Below are 23179 nucleotides of genomic sequence, written 5' to 3' on the forward strand. Positions count from 1 at the left end.
GCAGGGAGACGGCCTGTTGGAACAAGCTCAATACCACCCAAGAGCACAAGGTAGCACCTCCGTGATCCGCCAGAGACAGTGGAACGTCATCTTGGCTTGCCAGAGGGAGCAATGTCCTTGAGGACCGTCTTTAGGAGCCCTGCCACGCAGGCTCCAGCTACTTATCCGAAGTGGCCAGCGGTGTGGAAAATGATTTGATTGGCTATTTCCAGTTTCGATGACAGAAGGATTAAACTGAAATGCAGAGTTCCACCATCCTGTTTCAGCACGAGTTAGAAGCCTGAGGAAGATTCCAGGTGAGTCATGAGAGTGGAAAATATCTGATCTTATCTAAAGATGAGGTAAGGGATGTGGGGGCCGAGTCCCGCTAATTCGAATCCTTCCAATTACATCAAGACAAGGGAACCTCCCAGCGGCTCCCAAGGTTCACCGGAGAGTCAGCTGCTCGCCAGGAAGGTCGCTCTCCCAGGGCTGCGCTGCCCAGTGCTGATGTCACCAGCAGGCCCCAAATCTGCTTGGCCCACAATCCAAGGGGTCCCTGCCTTGCAGATTTCATCAACCAGTTTTCGTGTCTGTTTTGAATTCGTTTTGAACGGGGAGACTGATGTAAGGCTGTTGGGATTTTACTTTTCCAAGGAACAGACTTTCAAACTACCATGTAATTGTCGCCATCATTTTCTAAAAGGAACGTGTAGCACCAAAAAAGAAAAAAAAAAAAAAAAAGACTAAAAGGTCTCTTACAGACTCACTTCAGCTTTTCAGAATGCTCATTACTCCATGCCCCTCATTCCGGAAGGGCAGCTGGTAAAAGCGTGGGGCCGGCACCACGTGACCCCCCGAAGGACCAGCCACCCATCGGCACTGGGGCCCGCAAAGCGCAGCTGAGAACAGGGCAGAAGGCCCGAGGGGGCCCCGACTGAATGGCAGCACCCGGGCCACCGAGAGCAAGCAGCGCCGGTCACAGGCTGCCCCGACGTCGGCCAACAGCAGACGAGCGCGGAGCTGGGGCCCTGCATCCGCCAAGTTCACAGTCGAAGTGAAACGTTCAGCTGGGACAGCACAGACAGGGCGGGACATGAGCACGATCTACGTTCACAAGGAAAGGGTCTTGTCGCGGGGAAGCCTCTTCTGGGTGCTGCCCTGGCCTCTAAGTGCCACCTTGGCCTCTGCGGTCCCTCCCACGGGGTAGCTCTCACCTGCCCACCAGCCCAGTCGCTTGTCACCAGCACACAGCCCACGTGCCCAGGCTGTGCCGACGGACTGGGTGAGCAGCGCTGGGCCAGGGCCCCTGTGATGGCACCCTCGGGGAGACCGGCGACAGGAAAAGAGCCACCAGCAAAGAAAACTCCATCTCGGGGGTACAGGACACCACCGCTTCTATGATGCTTCCAGCACAAACTCCCCTCCACCCTCTCACCTGAGCACCTGTCTTCAAAGAAAGACACTCAGTGCCGTAGAAACGTCACTAAAAACACCTGAAAACCTCTGATGAGCCCCAGGGAACTGGCTGTCGTGAAACTACACGGGGACAGTCTTGGGGTGCCAGGCAATGCGGCCACGATGGCCACAGTCCCCACTTTCTCCTCCAGGCAGGGACGTGGCTGACAGGCTACATTCTTGTTCATACACAGGAAGGGGGCCTTCAGCCAGGTCGGGCCTTTGTGGCTGTGCCCCGGACAGTGACCATCCCTCTCTGCCTGTAACAGCCGCCCTGCTGAGGGCTGCCCTGAGAGGCAGAGGTACAGGGGCAGATGTGTCCGGAGCCAGTGACACCCAGGGAGAGGTGGCCAGTGACGCCGTGCTCCAACCAGTCTGTGCACTGCCCCACCCCCACCACCTATTCACTCTCCCATTCCGGATCCCCAGCCTCACCCCAGAGGGTTCAGATCTTGTGCCTTTTCTTCCTCCCACCTCACACAGCGGTTTATTGCGATCAGCCCTGGTCCTAAATTCAGACCTTACTGACCTTTCTACGGAATGATCCCAATCAGAAACTGGCAAAAATTAGCACCTCTTTCGCACTTTATTTAAACAACATCTCATGGTTTGCTCTAATGAGCTCCTGAGGGCACATGGCTGCATCGACCTCGTTTTATGAGGTTTCCCGTGTCCATAGGGCCTCAAAGGCTACTGTGCACCAGATCATCAGGTGTCTTAGCGAATGTCAGCCCCTCTCTCAGAATTCACTGGACCATGTTAAAATACAGACCACGAGTACCATGGGCGGGAGGGAACATGTTTACTTTAGGTAGAAAGGTTTACTGTTATTAACAAGTTATCACTATTATTTACATGTTTACAAAATGGAAATAAAAATGACATACATATTTGGTGCCAAAAGTGGCACATCCAAACTAAGATCGGTACAAAAATAAATTTTCAAGCTACATGTTTTTAAAATAAAGGTCATCGAAACAGTAAGGGGAAAAACATCTGCATTGGCATGTGCTGAAACGCAAACGTCATCACGGCAAAGAAGCCCCGGGGCGGCACCGAGACCAGGGCCTGCTGGAGGGACTGCCCCGGTGTTCTCACAGAACCCAAGCAAACAAAAACCAAATATACAAGTTGTATTCCTGAGCTACAGAAGCTTAGAGCCTCTAAACGGTTGTGAATTTCTGTGACAGAGGGTTCCCGACGGGGTTTGAGCTGACGAGCTCACCAGTGCTCAGCTGATGGCATCAGGACGTGGTGTCGTACGCAGACAGAAAGCTAAGCCCACTTGTGAGAGAGAGAAATCTTCTCTGCTAACAAAGGACAGTGCGCATGAGTCCCGCCTGCCGATCACCAAGCCTTGCACATCTCCTGCCGCAGACAGGGACACGGCACAGAGGGAGAACAGAAGCTGCTCACCTGGGGAGCCCCTGTGCCTACCAGACACGCGCCTCAGTGACTCCAGCAGAAACTGCAGTGCGGTCTCCTCCCTTCGTAGACGCGTGCTTGTCACACCTGGCAGCGGACTTCGTTGGTCAGCACAGCCGTGGCCCCGCCAGGGAAAGCGAAGCCAGCCCAGCAACCCTCATCCACCCTGCACAGCACTTCTGCCTGCGGTGGCTAGCTTTCCTCCTGGTTCCCCAGGAAGCTGGGCCAGAACTCTGTGCCTGCTGGAAGTGGCATGCTGGGTCAGCGAGGGTGCTGAGTGAGCAGAGAGCACGGCCCTCCCACCCCCACTCGGCCTGGGTGCGGCACAGCGGGATGCCTGCTCATGCACAGACTCCCCCGGGATCCCAGCAAGGAACGCGAACACGGAGGGCAGCGGGAAGGAAGGGGCTAACGGACGGGCTGCGGCCCACTGCAGGACAGCGGAAGATTCCATGTGAGCCGGGGCCTGCTCACTACCCAGGGCTGGGGGGCCACAGTGTGGAGGAGAGGGCACCGAGGCCCCTGCGGCTGAGCTCTGCTCACTGGTCCTGGACCTTGGCCCTTTTCGCTTTGAGGGACAGGTGCTGCAAGAGAAAAGAAACACCAGAGTTAGGGGTGCTCAGAGACCGGACTTCACAACGCCCACATATACAAAGCCACCCTCTGGCTCACACCTTCTCAGCAGACGCCATGCCCCTCGGGCAACAGTCTGGAGGGAAAAAGCCCAAGTGACAGACAAAGGCGATGGACCGGCTTTGGGAAGGCACAGCAGCCCGAGGCCCAGCCCGCCACGGCCGAGCCTGCTCACCGAGGGCTCTGCGGGAAGGTGTCGATGGAACACGCTCTCCCTCTGCCCCAGCCCCTGGGACAGCACTGCAGCCACACCTTCCGTGCTCAGGGGACTGGGCTCAGGCTGCAGGTCACTTCACGTTTCCAGGAATTTCTTGCAAATGGTCAAGGAAAGGTATCCTCCCCTCAGGAACAAGGAGATCCATCATTTCACCAAAGCATCTCCGTGTGCAAGTGTGTGTGCTCGGGGCACTGACCCCCGTGCACCCCCTTGCAAGTGCGCGTGCAGGGAAGGCACACAGGAAAAGGACACCTTTTTTTCCTTTCAGAAACGTTGCTCCCCACCAGTACAACGTACGATGTACGACATCATCATGGGCATCGGATATAGATTTAGGGTTTCCATCAGACTTGATGTTCTAAGGTAAAGTCAGAAGTGCCGGAAACTGTGAAATATGTGTTTAAGGCAGAGTATGTAAACATACGCTTTTGATAAAGGACCTCTATTTACCATCTGAGGTATCCCTGGTACCCCCTTGACAGTCACAAACAAGCAGCCAAGGGACCTTCACACGAGCAACTCCCAATCGGACCACCAGTCCCCAGCACGCTCACGCCCAGCACCCGACGGCCGCACACCCACGTGGGCGGAGGTGGCCGCGCCACTGCTGAAGGGGAGTTGCAGGCCCTGGAAGAGCGCGGGGTGCAAAAGATGCCACACACCACCAAGCACGATGCACCAGTTGACGGAGTGAGTGGGACACGAGTCTAAGGGAGTCACAAGAAGTCTCCTTCTAACCGCGTAAGCTGAAGAAAGGACCCATACGGGCTCTTGCAAAGGCCCTGGTTAGGGTTCTTCCTAGATCCCAAGGGCATCTCTGAGAATCAGGACATACAACTTAAGCACAAGAAGGCGAATCTCTGAACGGGTCACCCTGCTGCCTCCAGCTGGGAGTCATTTCTCTCCTCCCCGCACTTTACCCGGTGTGACCCCTCCAACTAACGTGAGACGCTCACAGCCCTTAGCTTGGGGGTGAGGATGACGTCATCACGCCTGTGGGACCGTTTTTGGTGCTCGTTTCCGACAAGAATGCTGAGTATGAACACAGCCGACTCTGGACCATTTCAGGCCCCTACACAGGGTGAGAGTGACACTCTGAAGACAACAGCGATGGAAAGTCACCACAGGTGCCAGGAACAGAGCCGGGGATCACAGGTGGGGTGGGGGCGGGGCGCGGGGCGCTGTGTTCCACACAGGAGCATCCACCACACATGGGCAGCCACTGGGACCTGCAGGGCTCCTGGAGAAGTCCGTTCATTCCGGGCAAGTTCATACAGAAGGACCTCTGAACCGTCTGGGTAAGAAGGGACCGAGGTTCTTGGGGGGTTTCAGGGCCTTCACCTGTACAGTGAAGGTGTGGCACCGGATGACCTGTAGAGGCCCGGGCATCTCTAAAGATACTCCGATCACAGGCAGTGATCTGAACGGACTGATGAGTGGACCACAGGCATCTGGAGAGAAGAGGCCAGTGCAGAAACCTGCGATTGTCATTTTCTTCAAACTCCTGGGGGCTCTCTGCCCTTTAACTTGCTGGGCTCCAACTGTGGTTCCAAGCTGAGAGGGGAAAAGGACCCAGTCTCTAGGTCAATCCTGCTCCCCAAAGAACGAGTCCAAGACGGCTCCAGGTTCTCCCCTCAAGCCCCCGCACGCTACGACCTGAACCAGCCCTTCCCTAGCGTGTCGCTCTCAGCTCCCAGCCGGCGGCTCTGCCCACGTCTCCTGGACCTCGGAACTCTGCTGTTTCCCACCCGAAAGGTTCTCAGGGGCAGACGCTCCCTCACTCCAGGTGTGTTCTTGCCAGCCGGACCCAGCACGGGCGACACACTCTGAATTCTGATCAGTGCCTGCGGCTGATCTCATTCCCAGCTGAAGTATCCGTATGAGGACATGTGAAGAACTATACAGGCTTGAGATAGTTTTCCTTTGACTGGATAAGATTTAAATAGTGCAGGAAAGTTCTGAAAGAACAATGTCCCCTGACATTGCTGGAGGGGAAGAGATGAGAAGAGCTTTCCATTTATGGGGCCACAACTCAAATGTGTCCCAGAGTTGAGCAAGTGAATTAATACACAAGTGAAGCCGGACTGTGGCCCCGGGACAGTGACAGTCACAGCGCGCAGCCGCTCCTCACCCCTGCTGATTGCTGCCGATGGGTCATGCGGGCCCAGTGCCAGCAGACTTAACATTTCGAGAGAAACTTGAAATCCATATTCATCGCGAAATCTCCCCATTTTTAGATGCGCCTGTCAATCCAAGTTTTGGGTTGAGGACACTGCAGTCTGGTTACAACCCTGATGACGTAACAGGTTTTGGACTTTCCTTTCTGGGGCACACAGTGGTAAAACTGAAAAAGTATCTGAAGCAACTGTCTTTGGGCACTGGGCAACAGATAGCAAGGCAGGAAAGAAGAGAAAACGAAAAACAAAACCAAACTAATTCAGACGACAGAAAACCACCAGCAAGATGGCGGACTTCACTCTAACCATTCCGATAACTGCACGACGTGTGATTACGCTGAACAATCCAGTGAAATACAGGACGCAGACCAAACAGCATGAGTCAACGGAAGTTTGTGGACGCTGGTTCACCTGTTTTCACGCCAGCCTTCCAGATAGAACCACCACTCAGTTAAAGATCTTATTAGAAGAATGTATGGCCTTCCCCCCTCGCCCGACAAACAGACCATTTTTTGGTGAAAATAAAGAAAACAGGACCATGGGTCTCCTCTGCAAGGCTCACCACCCTGCGGGCCCTGCGCGTGGGCCTGGCAGGGAAGAAGGACAGACGTTCATGGTAATGCCAGCGCTCAGCATCACCCACCACTGTGTGAACCACGCCGGGTTTAAGCTCGCACACCTGTTTGTATTCTTTGTGAGGCAATCTTCACCAGAGAATATTTGTGCCACTCCTTGTGAACATGGTCCAAAGTGTGATATAATTTCTTTCGAAGAAAAAAAGCAGAGGGGGAGAGGAAGAGCTGAAGATACATTCTCTTTGTTGTCTTTTAGGTTGGAGGGATTATTTCTAAAGAAATACCTCTAAGTGCACTTCACGATGAGCAAATGGTACAGTGCTTTTACCCAGAATGGGGCAGAGATACGGTAGTGACCTTTTCACCCCATGCACTTTTGAGGGGGAACAAACTTAGGGCACTAAACGGGCGCGGAGCACTGATCTGTACTTCAACATACGGAGAGGCAGCTAACGGGTGGTTTTGAGGGACGGTCTCTATTCACCCCTACCGTTCCTTGTTGATAGAAGTGCGGAGCCAGCTCCAACAGCCAAGCAGACTCAATGGCGGTCACGTCCCTCATGTAGTACTTGGAGGTCTGTATGACTTCATTGTAGATGACCCTGCAACCAGCAGAAAACATGGATTTCCTGTGTCTTACAATGAAAATCAAGCACCACGGCAATCAGAGACGGCGAGTTCCCTCCCGTTTACCAGGGACCCATCGCGTGCACCAGAGACCACACACAGACGCGTCCGCGCTGCTCGCTCGCGCCCCATGACCTGAGGGGTGGGTAAGTGTGTCCACTTTACAGGCGAGACTCAGTCTGACATGACTGTTGTCCGACACGTCAAGTCTGCTCAGACTCATGTTTGAGCATCTGTTATCAGCACAGGACCTTTCCGGATTCCAGGTCTGCATTTACAGAACTCTCAACAGTACACCAGACTCTATTAGAAGATGTAGAAATAGAAGCAAAGACCTACCTGATTCTGAAGGGGATGGAAATTAACTGTAAAGTGACACAGGGAGGTTCTTAGAGATGAAAACATTCTCCATCCTATTTGGAGTGTGGCTTACATGGGTGTGCACAGGTGCCAATGAGCTCACTGTACATAAATTACACCTCTACTTAAGAGAAAAAAGGAGGCGGGGGGTGGGGCTGGCCTGAGGCTGAGGTAAAAGACACCAAGAGCCAAGAAGATCACTTCAAATCCCCAGATTTTAGAATGCATTTTTAGATAAGATACCGTTTCTGAGCGCCCGAACTGCTGATTCAGGGCTCCCCTAACAACTATAATCACCCAGCCACACTGCCACCGTGCGCCCTTTGAAGCCGGCAAATAATCGGCTGTTGAAGGGCGGCTCCAGTGAAGGGGGGCCGTCTGCAGAAGCAGGAGGGGAAGGGTGCTTCCTCGGCCACCCTAAGGTTACGGGGCTGCCTCAGGACGGGCCCTATTCAGCCACGCTCCCTTTGCCCTTCAGGGCTCCTTGGGAATGAAGCAGGAAAAAGAAGTCTCCCAAATTAAGCAACTCCCAAATTAGTCATCCCGAAGTCAGCAGACCCTTGGGGAAGGATCTAGAACGGAGATTCGCTTCCCTCTTCAACTCATCCTGCACGCTAATGGACAGAGTATTTTAATCCATTAAAAAAAATTTTTTTTTAATGTTTGTTTATTTTTGAGAGAGCGAGCGAGCAAGAGAGAGACAAAGAGAAGATCTGAAGTAGGCCCTATGCTGACAGCAGACAACCCGATGTGGGGCTTGAACCCACGAACTGCAAGATCATGACCTGAGACCAAGTCAGATGCCCAATCATCTGAGCCACCCTGGCGCCTCGACATCAGGTAACATCTCTAAACCCCGAACTGACTGACCAAGCCCTGAGCTGGCTCAGCAGCTTTTGGACCTGCACTGGTTACAGGACAGAGTCTGATTCCTTGGTCTTGGGGACAGGATCTCAAACTTGACCCCTCATCAGATCACCTGGAGGGGTTGTTGAAACTGGCTGCTGGACCACCCCGCCCCAGCTTCTGATTCAGAAAGGCTGGGCAAGGCCTGAAAATCTTCCTTTCTAACAGGCTTCCAGGTGAATCGGATGCTTACCTGGAGATGACACTTTGGAAACCACTACTCTGGGGTGCCAAGTACCTTACAATGGGCCTTCTTGCCCTCTACTTTCTCCTGCCGTGTTCCCTCTCCCCTCTCCACACATGGCACGCTCTTGCCTAGGCTTCTCCACCTAGCTGTGGTGAAGAACCAGCTGTTATTGTAAAATTTTCCAATCCGTTGGGAAAGAAATATTTTTGTAAAACACAATACAAATGAATTACTAGAAAAATGAGATTTGAAAGACATACAAAAGGTAGGCTCCAGTTCTCTATTATTAAATTGGGCAGACAAAAACTTAACCTAAATGTGAAGCGCGTGGATGGCTCAGTCGGTTAAGCATCCGACTTCGGCTCAGGTCACGATCTCACGGTTCGTGGGTTTGAGCCCCGCGTCGGGCTCTGCGCTGCCAGCTCGGAGCCTGGAGCCTGCTTCGGATCCTGTGTCTCCCTCTCTCTCTGCCCCTCCTCTGCTCACACGCTGCCTCTCTCTCAAAAATAAATACACGTTAAAAAAAAAAAAAGTCTAACTGCCTCCTTTTAACTCGAGCATGTGTCTCTTCCTCCAGACACGTCGCAGACTCGCACCGCCTCCCAGACCACTTTGGGGCAGGCTGCCCCGATGACTCCCCACTTGTCAGAAAGGGGGTTCTTTCACGTTCCCATGACTTTGCTTCCTCAGTCTGTATTCCCTTCTCATCCTTTTCTGCCCAACAACTCCTATCTGCAGGCCCCAGAGCAAATGTCGATTCCTCCACGAAACCAGCCGTCACTCTCCCTGGCACATGAGGTGCCAACCTCCGTGCTTTCTACCCCTCCCCCAGGCCCTTGTCCTGAGGTGCTGGATGCTCAGGCCTGTGGCCCAGAACCCAAATTCGCCTCCACACTGCTGTGCCCAGTGCAGGGTTTGGCATCTAGTCTGTGGGTGAAAATGAACATTTGCTGAGTCCACGAATGAGCAGAGGAACATCACCATTTGCATAAGGAAATCTGTGACAGGGCAGAATCCTGTGGACGACTCAGTATAACAAAGTCAACAAATGTGTACTCCTGGCACAGTGCCAGGCCCGGGGGCCCAGGGGTGAACGGGAACCAGGCCTGGCCTTCTGAGCCGTTACTAGGCTAAGGAGTAGGGGGGTGCTCACCAGCGAGGCGGCTTCTCTGCGTAGAGGACCGAGGCAGGGTGGATATGTAATTCATGGTCGTCACGGATAGTCCTTGTGAACAGAAGAATGTAATCGGAAGTCAGTTTGAAATACTTACAGCAGGACTCTCCCACAGATGGTTCATATTATCAACAAATGTATGCAGATCATACTTGACTCGGCCGACTGTTCTCTGTATCTTCTCTAGAGCCCTGACTGACCCCTTGCCCACTGCCCCCCGGAAGTCAGGAAGAAATCACGCAAAAAAGGGAAGAGGAGAAAAAAACAGCACGTGGCCATTCGGGGAAAAACATGAGAATCATACTGCTCTGCCCACGTTTATGTTTATCTTACACATGTTCTTTTTCACAACAATCTCCTCAGGGGGAGAAATAACATACATGGTTACCTCTATAAACTTTTCTATTCCACAAAGTAGTTAAGATAAAGACCATGGGGGACATAAAAATAGGGGAAGAAGAAGGTTAAGTATGGGACCATCCATTTCTCTGAGACAGTATTTCAAATTCCAACTCGGATTTGATTCAATTTAACTAAAAAAACACTACAGAAACACAACAGTAAGATCCGATCACAAGAGAGCATGAACATGTTAGAATGCTGCCACCCAAACCCTAATTATGGAGTGTTTCTGTGGGTGCCAGGCAAGCAGTTCGAGCACCATGGGTGAGCTCCTCTCCAGATCTGTAATAAACCAACATGCCGGGGTCCTGGCTGTGCCACCAGGTGGCCTGAGCTCATTGACACTGAACTTTTGTCTCAGAGGAACTGACTGACCACTAAACCCTGTTATGAAGCCCTTAGTTGAGGACTCCAGTGAAAGAATTTTTTCAATACTGGTAGAAATTGCTTATTAATACCCTTGAGGCAGGTGGGACAATCAAAATGACAACAAAATGACAGGCCTCACTGCAGAAGCTCACAGGCCTCCCCAGAGTTGCCTCCAACATGGACAACTCAGTGCCGGGAGGGGGAGCTCATCACAACGGGCAACAGAATCAGGACACTGATCACGGGCTAGAAAACTTGGCCATACTAGTATGGAACTGGTATAAAACATACCAGAGGTAAATGTCAAGGGCAGGGGCTCCGTCAGCTACTAGGATAGCAGATGTAAGAGACCTGGCTGCCAGAGCTCAGTGCAACTCTGGACTAGCTCACAAAGCCCGGTGTCTGGGAGGGAAGATTGTGGCTGACCTCCCCCCAGGGAATGGGAACAGAGTATTTTCTGAGGGAAGAAGGATAATGACAAAATAGTATGAGGAGGAAATGCAAAGAAAAGTCGGGGAGAAAGCCTTTGGATTGCTCCCGTTTGAAAGAACAGATGCACTTTGAACAGGTTCCGGTGAAGTTCTGGAGCAGAACGGCCGAGGTTCTGAGGTTATTAGGAGGGTGTCGGTGACCAGTGATTTTCTGCCCAGAAAGTGGAACTGCAAGAAACGGGATGTGGTCTGGGGCAACAGGCAGATCCAGCGCCGGAAGAAACACCTGCCAACACCCACAGACCAAAGTTACGGCACATCAGGGCAGGCCGGGGTCTCAGTCCCCCAGATGGCTAGAGACCAAGTGCCGACGGCCAAGGGAGCTTCTCCTGGAAAGACAGTCTCTAACAGTCCCTTCTGGTTGTATTATTCTGTTATTAGAATGGAAACATTTCCAGCCTCCAGGCTTGTAATTATCATCCTTCTACAACATATGGATGGGCTAAATATTTGGGAATCATTTCCGTGAAGTTAAGATATTATGCTTAAAGCTATGTAGTTAATCTCAACTGACCTCTGGAAGCAGGCAGATAAAGACAACTTATTTAACTTAATTTCTGTACTTTCCCGGCACATCAGCTTTCTAAGGGGGCTGGGTCATTTTTAAGATTTCTCCTTTAACAAATGACTTTGCAAGGTACCAGTTACCTATAAGCTCCGGTGGAATGAAACCTTGCCGCATTGGCAAAGAATCCCGAAACAAGGCACCTCAGGACGGGATCCGGATCACCTGTACAAGGTGGCAAACAGAGTGATGCGTGAGCCCCCGGCCTGCCCTATACTCTGCGCGCTCAGGCCTGTGCTGTGAGGCCCCGCCCAAGGCTGTTTCGAGCCTCCTTGAAACCCCGCCCTGAACCAGCCCCAGCCCCGTGCCTCCCGGTGCTGGATGCCTGCCCTGGCAGTATCCATGGAGGCCCCACCCGCCCACAACTGGCTGTTGAGGGAAGCACGCTGAACTGTCCCTTTAACTTGGGATGCCCCAACCTTCCTAGGCCACAGGATGACCCAACCAAGGCTGGGCACCAGAACCCAAGAGAGCACACCACAGGCTGGCCAGTGACCAAAAACTCCTTTTTAGGAGACAATCTTGTGCGAATAACGTTTCTTCCGTAAGACACAACGTTATTTCTGTGGTTATGAGCTACTGCACATAATTCTTGCAAGTTTTCAAATGTTCCATTTTGATTGGTATCTGTATTGCTACAGTGATCATCTTCCAAGGATACAGCCTGACCATTTATGAGATGATGTCCACAGGACGCATTCCAAATTATTATGCAAAGCATAAGGTCACGGAGGTGGCTTATGACATATGGTATTTCATTCATTCTAAGGTTCACTCTTTTTTTCCCCTTTAACTCACTGAAATCAGGACAGCATTTTGTAATTATAAGTAACAGTACTTTTTTCTTTCTTAGTGGTACATAAAACAACAGCATGCCTTACAAATGACGGCATCTTAGAGCCAATGAAATACAGTATGTCCGTAAATAAGTTCCCAAAAGGTGGTATAATTTACAGAGCCATCAACAGTGCAGAACAATGTCAGTTTCACTGCATTCTTACCGGCAATGTTTTGGCAAAAAGGCACCCCTTCTTTTATTGTATGTTTATCAATTACTATCCGTAGTTCTTCTTTTGTGAGTTTTCTGTTCTTGTGCCCATTTATCAACTTGGAAACTAGTGTTTTTTTGGAGCATGTTAAAGGAACTCATTCTATGATAAGCTTTTAAATTTTTTATCTCTTAGATCTGCTGAAAATATTTTCATTATTTGCATTTTCTTTAACATCTAGAAGTTTCAAATGTGTAATTTACTGTGTTTCCATGATTTTCTCTATTGTTCCTCAGCACAGAACTGATAAATCTCAAATCTACATTTCTAACCACAATCTGATCCAAGATTCAGTCTCTTCTCTCCAACTGCTGCCCAAAAGAAATTTCTATGTAGACCATACATTCTTATCATTATTAGGGTGACGTCACTTCCAAAGGGATGAAAATGGGCTCTTGGGGGCAGGGAAGGGGGAAAATCTTAGATATTACAATGGCTATGGCCCACCAAGGCTCAACCCTACCTTACAGAATCTTATTCTCCTTCGTATTTAACTTCTCTCGTTAGGAAGAATTTTATTTTATTTTTTTAAATTATTATTTTTTTTTAAGTTTGTTTATTTTTGACAGAGACAGAGTGTGAGCAGGAGCTGGGGAGGGGCAGAGAGAGAGGGAGACACAGAATCTGAAGCAGGCTCCAGGCTCCAAGCTGTCAGCACAGAGCCCGATGTGGGGCTCGAACTCACGAACTGTGAGATCATGACCTGGGCCAAAGTCGGACACTCAACCGACTGAGCCACCAGGCGCCACCAGGAAGAATTTTAATTTAATGTAACTTTTCTCCTGACCGAGGGGCTGATAATGAAAAACAGGTTAGGAAACACAGATGTAGAAGTAAGGCTGTCATCTGTCTGCTAAGTGACAGGCGCTAGATCAACTAACTTCAGGCGGCTCTTGGTTTCAGCTCAGATAATGATTTCACGGTTTGTGGGTTCAAGCCCTGTGTGTGACAAGTGCGGAGCCTGCTTGGGATTCTCTCTCTTTCCCTCTCTCTCTGCCCCTCCCCCGTTCATGTTCTCTCCCTCTCTCTCTCTCTCAAAACAAATAAACTTAAAAAAAGGAAAAAAAAGAATAATCCTCAAATAAAAATGGACCTTCTTAGAAAAAACAGAGGCTACTTTTACACGCTCAGCTTTTCACCGACACATGCCTGTGAGCCCGGTGCCGCACATCAGCACCACGCCGGCATGTCCAGGGGTGTGAATGAGCAGCAGAGAAGGGGGCGTCCCCGGGAGAGGTGGCCTGCTCTTACCTTCGCTAGATTTCTTGGGCACTTGAAACTTGACAAGAAGCTTCTTCAACTGCTCGCGCACTGTCGCAGCTCTGACAAGACCCTTGTAATTCAGGAAATGCTCCTGGCACCACTGAGAGTTTTTATTGTGCTGCAGGGCGACCGAGAGAGAGGGTGAGTGAGAGACACACAGACAAGTTCTCGACCACGGCTAAGCTGCGAGGCGCACCACTTCCTCATGGGGACAAGAGCTTCCGGTGCCGATGGGCCCCTTTCGACCCCACCTCCCTAAACAGGCGCTGACCACCGTGCACCGTGTGACTGCTCTTCCAGCTCAGTCCCTGTGCTTAAGGGCAAAGGAGAACGTGCTGACAAGCAGTTGTTTCCTATCTGAAATACCCACCCGGGTGGCGAATTACCAGAAAGAACCACTTCCCTGTGGGTCTTTGTCAATTAACTTTGTAAGTCAACTTTCTCCGAGTTTATCAATCTGCGAGACTACAGGTGAGCAGCACTTGCCAATCTAGAAATAATGTGCAAGTTATTATTATTTATCCCCAAAGTATGATTTTTCTATCAACAGTGCTTAATTTTATTCTACATTCCTAAGCGTGATCATTATGTCTTACACTGAGTTACTGCCGTGGGAATGTTATGTCTGAAATTATGCCGTAAGCCAGAAACGACGATGTTTCACGTAAGAAGATATAATTCACAGAGTTTCGGAGGCAACTCTGCACGACGATGGTGTAGACCTGTGCCCACCCTCCCCTGGTTGAGGGAGCCTCAGACTGCAGACGGCACGCTGTGCCGGTACAAACGAATTCTAACTGAAGTAACTCATAATTCGTGATCTCAGTTAAGAGATGGGGCTTTTCTGAAGACTGTTCATTAACTGAATAATCTCCCTTAGATCTCTGGCAAAACAAAAATTCAGTACTTCTCTTCTAAGAAAGTATTTAAGAAAATGATACAAGATACTGAAAACCTGAAGCATCTAATTTCCCCCTCCCACCGATTCCTATATATAAGAGGTTTCTTACGGTTTTCATCAGCTTTAGAGCTGTCAGGACAGCTTTTCAGCGGTTTTTAGTGACAATTTCAAGCCGCATTATTTGCTGAGTTTTACAAAATGTTAAGAATATTCCAGAAAAACACAATAAAAATGAACAGTACCTACGGCTAAATATGGGTACGGCGTGTGAACAGACACGGGTCCTCACCACACGCCCCTCCCACGGCCTGTCACGCCATCTCACACGTCCAGAGACAGCTCTGGAGATGCCACTCAGGGCCTCGCTTATTTGGCAGAAAATAGAACAGGGCTTGGTATTCAGATGCCGGTTAGTGCGAACCAGCGTCACCGGCGGGTGTGAGGCAGTAGGGAGAGCGCGGGCCCTGGAGGGGCACGGCCAGCCGGCCACGTCTCCAGGCAGGGGAAAGCCAGGGCGACTCGTGCGTTCTTCCAGGCAAAAGCGCACCACGGACTCTGGCAGGGGCCCCGCCCGTGGATCAGAAGTCCTGGCAATAATCTAATAGGAAGATAGGAGGTCTCTCGGTCATTCCTTTATAAACTGAACCTCTGGACTCCCCACTCCTAGCTCACCTCGAGTGGGGTGGAGGGGCCTTTCGGGTGGGAGCTGTGCTTACTTTGATAAACGCTTCATACACGTTGAGCATAGTGAGATGATCACCCTCCTCCACAGCAAATTTTCGGTGCACTCGCATCTGGAAAGAACAAAGTTGACTCCTGTGAGCCTCCTGTACCGGGAGCTAACATCACGCAGTGAGCAGCTCATGGCCTGCGTAGCCAGAAAGACCTGGTCTGCACCAACACTAGCTCTGCCTTCCCTGAAAACCTGACTAGTGACGTAACCTTTCTCTTCCTCAACTTCCTCATCTGTCAAATCAGGGTATCAAACCCATCGAGACTGTTGTAGGATTAAGGTGATTCACTGTAACACCGGCCACAGACGTCAGACAGATGTCAGCGTTCTCGTCTCTGTCCTCCTCTGTGCAGTCAACACCACCTCTTCCAGAAGAACCCCTCCAGCCCTCAGTAGAGAGTAAATTCTAGGGGGCTGGGCGGGGGCAGCTGTCTGGCGCGTGGTAGACACTGTATTCGTGGGCTATCACCAGCTGCACGATCCTTTCAGACCCCATCTCTCAATTTTCCTTTCTGTTACCTCCTGGGCAACACCACCCTGCTCCCGGGAGTTCAAGAAGCAGCACGTACGATACAGGTTTGAGCTCACAAATATACTTATCTGCACAATTTTCTCCTTGCCTCAAATACCACATAATTAACCGACCTATCTACCCGCCTCCCTGCCTTCCATCCATTCCTTCATTAACTGGTATTTCCTGAGCACGACCAGAGGCCAGGCGCTGTTCTAAGCACTTGGAATGTAACAGTGAACAAAACAGGGGTGGGAGCAAAAACCCAACAGGTTAACAAGCCAAACACATAGTAGAGCAGGTGGTAAGAAGCGTTGGAGGAGAGCAGGGCCGCGGAGGGGGTGCACCGCCACGGGGACGTGCTGCCATTTCAGACATATGGCGGTCAGGACCTCAGGTTCCTCACCTTGGAAATGAGTCTGCCTGTTCTGAAGGAGGAGCGTTAGATTAACAGAAAAGCAAACAGGGGAGCCTGGGTGGCTCAGTCGGTTAAGCGTCCGACTTCAGCTCAGGTCATGATCTCGTGGTCTGTGGGTTTGAGCCCCGCATCGGGCTCTATCCGGACAGCTCAGAGCCTGGAGCCTGCTTCAGATTCTGTGTCTCCCTCTCTCTGCCCCTCCCCTGCTCACACTCTGTCTCTCTGTCCTTTGAAATTAACATTAAAAAAATAAATAAAAAGAAAAAAAGGAAAAAAAAGATAATAGAAAAGCAAACAAACAAACAAACAATGGAGGAAATGGACATAGCCACCAGGCACAGGGACAGGCAAACTTTGCAACATATGACACGACTGTCAGGGAAGGGGACACCAGCCCGTAAGAAAGTCTCTCCTCCCCGGCACACACCCAAGCTGAGTTCCCGTGTGTGCAGGGCGGCCGCTTCTCGGCCTCTTCCCGCAGGAACCATCCCAACCTCACCTGGCCCGCCTCACCCCCAGGGGCTGACTTCTCCAGTCTCCCCAGCACCCACTCCTGCAGTGCTGTCTGGTGCCGGGGCCTCAGGCGGGGGGTCCTGCCGCCTCCTGGGCTCGGAGCGCCCCTCCACCAAAAGCAGCCTGCTGTGCCTAGGCACGACTCATTACGTCACTAGTGTGTGCCACCCGGCTTGTCCCGGAGCAGCCTGAAGGCCCGTCTCCCTTATGGGGAAGTCAGCGGGACACAGGTAAGACCGGGGTCTCTGTACTGTGAAAGGCAACGGCCCCATGGCTGTGCAATCACAGACGAGTTACCTAACCTTTCTGGGCCTCCACCTCTAAAAATGGTGAGGACGGTGTCTACCTTCCAGGTTTACGAAGATACGACGGAATGAGGCACAATGTCAGGCAAACACTGAGGATGCACACAGACTCCATCTGCACAGCCCTGTCATCGGTGGCTCCCGGGTCCTTTCAACAAGGAAAGCCCAGAATAAAGACTTAGGTAGGAATGGCTTGGGGAAAAGGCTGAACTTACTGCCTGAGACTTCTGGTTTGAGGGGACCACAAAGATATTCTGGATTTGCATCATGGCTGCAATGCTTAGAATTTCCTGAGAACAGCCAAAATTTCCTATAAAACAAAAAAAGCACGTTTGATTTCAAACACATATTGTGTCGCTGAGAAGTGAAAGACATCTTGTTATTTTCCTTACACCACAGTGTCACCAAAGTCATACATTTATAAATCGTCTGATTACCACATGAACACTTTCCCCTGCTGAACATAACGTCCCATATGTGGCCCCAGTGAACGCAGGCCTGGGAGGATTCTGAGAAAGCACAGCCTCCGGGCTCGGCAGCTGACGGGGGTGGGAGGGCAGGGGGCCGCGTCACTCGGGGCAGGTCCACTCCACACCGGTTCCCTACTCCCATGTGGACAGAGGATCCTGGCCAAAACCCAAGAGGGAACAGAGGGGCAGCAGGGAGTATGTGGGCTGTGTCCCCTCTGTGATTTCTCTCCTCCTGTACCCTCCTCTGGGGTGGCCTCCCTCTCACTAGGGCCCACCCCACCTGGCAAGCTCAAGGCACACGTAGACCAGGGCAGCACCCTGCCCTGGAAACTGGGTCTGTGGCAATCAATGCCTCAGGGCACTGGACAGTGAGAGCAAACTGCACTGCCCGGCCCCCTTCCCACAGCTCCCTGCCTCACGACTGATATGCCCCCCCCCCCCACCCCAAACTTAAGAGTCCTGCTTCTCAGTGTAAGCCCGAGGTCATCCGGGCACTCCTAAACACAAGTATAGCTAACTCCCACCATGCTTAGTCTGGCTTAGTCTGAAATACAGCTTTGCAAATTCCTAGAGAGTGCACAAGCTAGCCAAAGGCAAGAAAAAATTCTTACTTCCTTTCCCACCAGGGGTGGTGGCTGGGGGGAGAAACACATAAACTATAGCCTCCAGATGATCCTGACGTACAATGAGAAGATCTCTGACTTACGAACTCAACTCATAATCTCACAAAAATCTGAAGGCGTCAGAGAAGTTGGGACCCTCGTGTGCTGGGAGAGGGAATACAAAACAGTGGAGCCTCTGGGGAAAACGGTATGGTGCCTCCTCAAAAAAATTATAGAGTTACTGGATGGCCCAGCAATTCCACTGTAAAGTATGTACCCCAAAAAAGTGAAAACAGGGACTCAAACAGATGCTCGCGTGCCCGTGTTCACAGCAGCACTATTCACAACAGCCAAAAGGTGGAAGCCATCTAAGTGTCCCTCTGCAGATGAATGGTACATACACACAATGGAATATTATTCAGCCTTGAAGAAGGACATTCTGACAGATGCTACAACATGAATGAACCTTGGAAGACAGTACATCAAGTGAACTAAATCAGTCACAGAAGGACGGACGCTGTAGGGTTCCACGGAAGTGAGGTTCCCAGAATAGTCAAATTCATAGAGACAGAGAGCAGAAAGGTGGTTGCAGGGGCTGGAGGGGAGGGAATAGGGAGTTGGTATTTAAGGGGTACGGAGTTTCAGTCTGAAAAGATGAAAAAGTTCTTCTTGCAGGTCTGGAAGCGGATAGTGATAGGGGTTGAACAACAATGTGAATGTACCTAATGCCTCAAAACTGCACACTTAAAAATGGTTAAAATGGTAAATTTTATGTATTTTTTACCATAATGAAAAAAAAAAGAAAAAAACTTCCCTGTTTTTGTTTTTCGTTTTTTGTTTTTAAACAGGTCAGGCATTTAGGTCTAGGCCCCCAGAAAAGAAACAAAAGTTTTTGCCGAATTAATGATGACGGACACTGAATCCCAAGTTAACAACATGCCCCACATCAGACAGCATTATGGGAAAGCTCCTTCGCTCCTCAGAAGATTCCGTGCCCTCTTCCCCAGGGTGCACAAAAGTCGAAGAAGTTGGTGACAAAATCAATGAGAACTGTCCGTCTCCACCTACCTGATTCAAGCAGCATTTTTGCAAACATGGGATTCAAAGGAAACTCTGCTATTCTCATGCCGAGCGGTTCAGTGAGGCGACAGTCTTTGTCCAGACCTGCCAGACGAACAACAAGGAAAATCAGAAGGCACGTACCATTGTGTTGGAAGATGTAGTTATCGAGAGAATAAAAGGCGATATATGCTAAAAAAGATACCCAAAAGATGAATCATGCTACCGAACTCCATCTGACACCGGAGGGCTGTTACAGGAAAAGAAGAAAAGATCCCCTCTGGGCTCCTGAATACCCAATTTTGAAAAACGGAGGCTTCTAACAGCTTCTATTCAAGGACTGAATTACAGGGAAAGGGCCCTGCAGCCTCCCCTCCTTCCCGCTCCCCTCACCCACCCCAGAGCCTGCTCTTTTCAAGTGCAGATGTCCCAGAATGGCATCCTGCACCCTCTGTTCCTCCCGCAGTAAGAGAGCCAGGACAAGGCCAGCCACTCTGAAGCCGAACACTTGCCCACATCTCTCTTGGATGCCAGCGCCGGAAGTGTTTATCCAACTGCCTCCTGGGCAGTCTACTGAATTGGGCGGATCCCAGTTCCCCACATTCCTCCTTGCCTCTTCACCACTAGCCAATAAATATACAAGGACTGGATTCCTGAGACGGTGACTTTTATTTTACTACCGTTTAGACTGTTCCCAAGGTGTGCCGGCCCAGAGAGAGTGTGAGCTGCAGAGCTCAGAGTAAGACAGAAAAGGCAATTTCTCTTCTGTTCCCATGTAATCATCTCTTGAAAGGTGGTAATTCAGCTGGTAACTGTTAATTAAGTCAGGTGGTTCCCCCTGCCTTCTCCAGCTTATTCAGGGAGGTGAAGAAAGAGAAAATAATTTTAACTTCCATTCTGTTGGACTGGAGGAAAATCAAGCCAAATGAAAAACTATGTAGTCAGTGTTCCCTCATACTCGTTACAGACCATCCCAGGAAAGCCGACTCTCGGGTTCCTACTACACGCCTGAGAACAAGGGATGGAAACCCGCTCCAGCTCACACTCTCCCTGGGCTGACGCGAGGAAGACCAACCCAAAGGCCTTTTAAGTCACCGACGATCTTTTAAATCAGTCATTGGCTATTCCTTCCCAGAGAAGTATCATAAAGGTAATGGATACAGATGGACCCCATACAAAAAAATTAACCCATAAACGGATCACAGGGTCACCGCGGTGGCTCAGTCGGTTGAGCGTCCAACTTCTGCTCAGGTCACGATCTCGCAGTTGGTGAATTCGAGCCCTGCATCGGGCTCTCCACTGTCAGCACAAAGCCAACTTCAGATCCTCTGTCCTCCCCTCTCTCTGCCCCTCCCCAGCTTGCGCTATCTCTCTCAAAAAAATAAATAAACATTAAAAAAAGGGGGGGGGGTCACAGACGTACTAAATGTAAGAGCTAGAAACTATAAAAACCTTTCAAAGAAAACCTAAGAGATACCCATGCCCATGGGTTGGGCAATGGTTTCTTAGGTTAACACACCAAAAGCACAAGGAATAGAATTAGAAATACGTATACGAACTGCATGAAAACTTAAAGCTTTTGTATTACCAATGATACCATCAAGAAAAGTGAAAAGCCAACCCACTGAGTGGGAAAAGTATTTACAAATCACAGATCTGATAAGAAATGTATACCCAGAATACATAAAGAACTCCTCCAACTCAATAAAAAGACAATAACCCAAGGGAAAATGGGCAAAGGATTTGAATGGACATTTCTCCAAAGTTCTACGAATGGCCAATAAGCACAGGAAAAAGTGCTTAACGTCATTAGTCATTAGGGAAATGCAAATCAAAACCACAAGATACCACTTCATATCCACGAGGATGACTATAACACAAAACACAGGTAACAGGTGTTGGCAACTTGCTCGAATGTTATTATGTGAAGCAAGTGGAATCTTCATACACGGCTGGTAGGAATGTCCACCAAAAACTAACACACAAATGTTTACAGCAGCATTATTTGTATTAGCCAAAAAGGGGAAACAACCCAAATCAACTGCTCAGTGGATAAGGATACTATCTGGTATATCCAACCCACACGATGCTATGTTATTCAGCCATAAAAGGGAATGAATTATCAACACACACTAAAACATACATGAACCGTGAAAACATCGTGCTGAATGAAAGAAGCCAATCGCAAAAGACCACCTATATGTGACTCCACTTCTGTGAAATGTCCAGAACAGGCAAATCTACAGAGACAGAGATTCGATTAGCAGTTGCCTAGGACAGTTGCGAGGAGGAGGGGACAGGGAGTGGGAGTGAGCACGAGTGGGTACGGGGTTTCTTTCTTAGGTGATAAAACTGTTCCAAATGTTCTCAACGTGGGGTGATGGCTGCACAACCCTGTGAATATACTAAAACCACAGAACTGGACATTTTAAATGGGTAAATTCCACAGTATGTGAATTATACTTCAATAAAGATGTTAAAAACAAAACGATCTCAAAGGACAAAACCTCTACTGAAACTCACTACCACACCAGACATTATGCTCACTTGGGACAACATTCATAGAAAAGATAGGTACTTCCTGAACAGATGAATTCAGGCTACAGTTTTCTCGATCTTAAGATAAACACTACATTTTTATTTATTTATTTTTCATTAATTTTTTTTTTTCAACGTTTATTTATTTTTGGGACAGAGAGAGACAGAGCATGAACGGGGGAGGGGCAGAGAGAGAGGGAGACACAGAATCGGAAACAGGCTCCAGGCTCTGAGCCATCAGCCCAGAGCCCGACGCGGGGCTCGAACTCACGGACCGCGAGATCGTGACCTGGCTGAAGTCGGACGCTTAACCGACTGCGCCACCCAGGCGCCCCTATTTTTCATTAATTTTTTTAAAGCAGGCTTCCCATCCAGCGCAGAGCCCAACATGGGGCTTGAACTCACAACCCTGAGATCAAGACCTGAGCCAAGATGAAGAGCTTAACCAACTGAGCCATTCGGGCTCCAACACTACATTTTTAAACGAAGAGAATAGAGGTTTCTCGATAACATGGTGTTTCCTTGCCCCCAAAGAATTCCACAGGCTGGTCATCAACCCAATTCTCCACAGGGAACTCCAAGAATGGAATGATGGGGAAGAGGGAGACAATAGTGAGCCTGAGATTTCAGGATGCAGTGGAGGGACTGAGAAAAAGGTCTGGAGAGGTAACACCTGAAATACTGGTAGGCAATCTTCTAGATGTCTTTCAGGAGTGTGGCTCCAATGATGGCTATTAATAGCTTCTGATGTACTGACATGCTTTAGGTATTCATTGTCATAAGTGGACTTCATCTATTAATTATGATCCCACCTTTTTTATTTCAATAAAGCTTAAGCGTTATTAAAAGGATTGTATATGTGGGGAGAAGCAATCCCACTCCTAAAGACACTAAGAGCCCTAGTGTGAATACAACCTACCTAATACCATCTATTAGTAAACAGATTAGAGAACACGGATGAGACAGGCATACCTCCCAGAGCATAGAGTAACTCCAATGCTTGAACCATCGACTGTGCTGGAGGGGGCTGTAAAAACATAAAAATCCTCCTAAGTTAATTTTTTCGGGTACCAGACACAAAATGTGACTATTTCCTGCTCAAAGCTGCTCTTCCCTCTTAGGTGCCCCATACTTCCCGGCCTCCGGGCCTCTATTCATGTCAGCACCCCCTGAGGTGTCCTTTCTCTCCTCAGCATCCTTAGTGCTAATCGGTCTTCAACCTCACCTTGATTAAACATTGCCCCTTGAGGCGCTCCCCACGCCCCCCTCCAT

The 23179-nt window shown here is 49.9% G+C and overlaps 1 protein-coding gene across 1 annotated transcript in view; it reads right to left on the reverse strand.

Moving 5' to 3' along the window:
• Nucleotides 1-2215: 2215 nt before the first annotated feature.
• DHX35 (DEAH-box helicase 35) overlaps nt 2216-23179 on the reverse strand; it is a 66884-nt gene continuing 45920 nt past the window's right edge. Inside the window, exons 14-22 of the mRNA XM_047069279.1 lie at nt 22880-22934; nt 19379-19474; nt 17454-17548; nt 15475-15552; nt 13846-13975; nt 11629-11710; nt 9698-9769; nt 6955-7066; nt 2216-3446 (exon numbers count right to left, since the gene is read on the reverse strand). Of these exons, the coding sequence (XP_046925235.1) occupies nt 3402-3446; nt 6955-7066; nt 9698-9769; nt 11629-11710; nt 13846-13975; nt 15475-15552; nt 17454-17548; nt 19379-19474; nt 22880-22934 (765 nt within the window). The 3' untranslated portion in view covers nt 2216-3401. The remainder of the gene's footprint in view (nt 3447-6954; nt 7067-9697; nt 9770-11628; nt 11711-13845; nt 13976-15474; nt 15553-17453; nt 17549-19378; nt 19475-22879; nt 22935-23179) is intronic.

Source organism: Lynx rufus, unplaced genomic scaffold (assembly GCF_022079265.1).
Source record: "Lynx rufus isolate CCGP_SWC_20201006 ecotype Redwood Valley unplaced genomic scaffold, mLynRuf1.p SCAF_8, whole genome shotgun sequence".
NCBI lineage: Eukaryota > Metazoa > Chordata > Mammalia > Carnivora > Felidae > Lynx > Lynx rufus.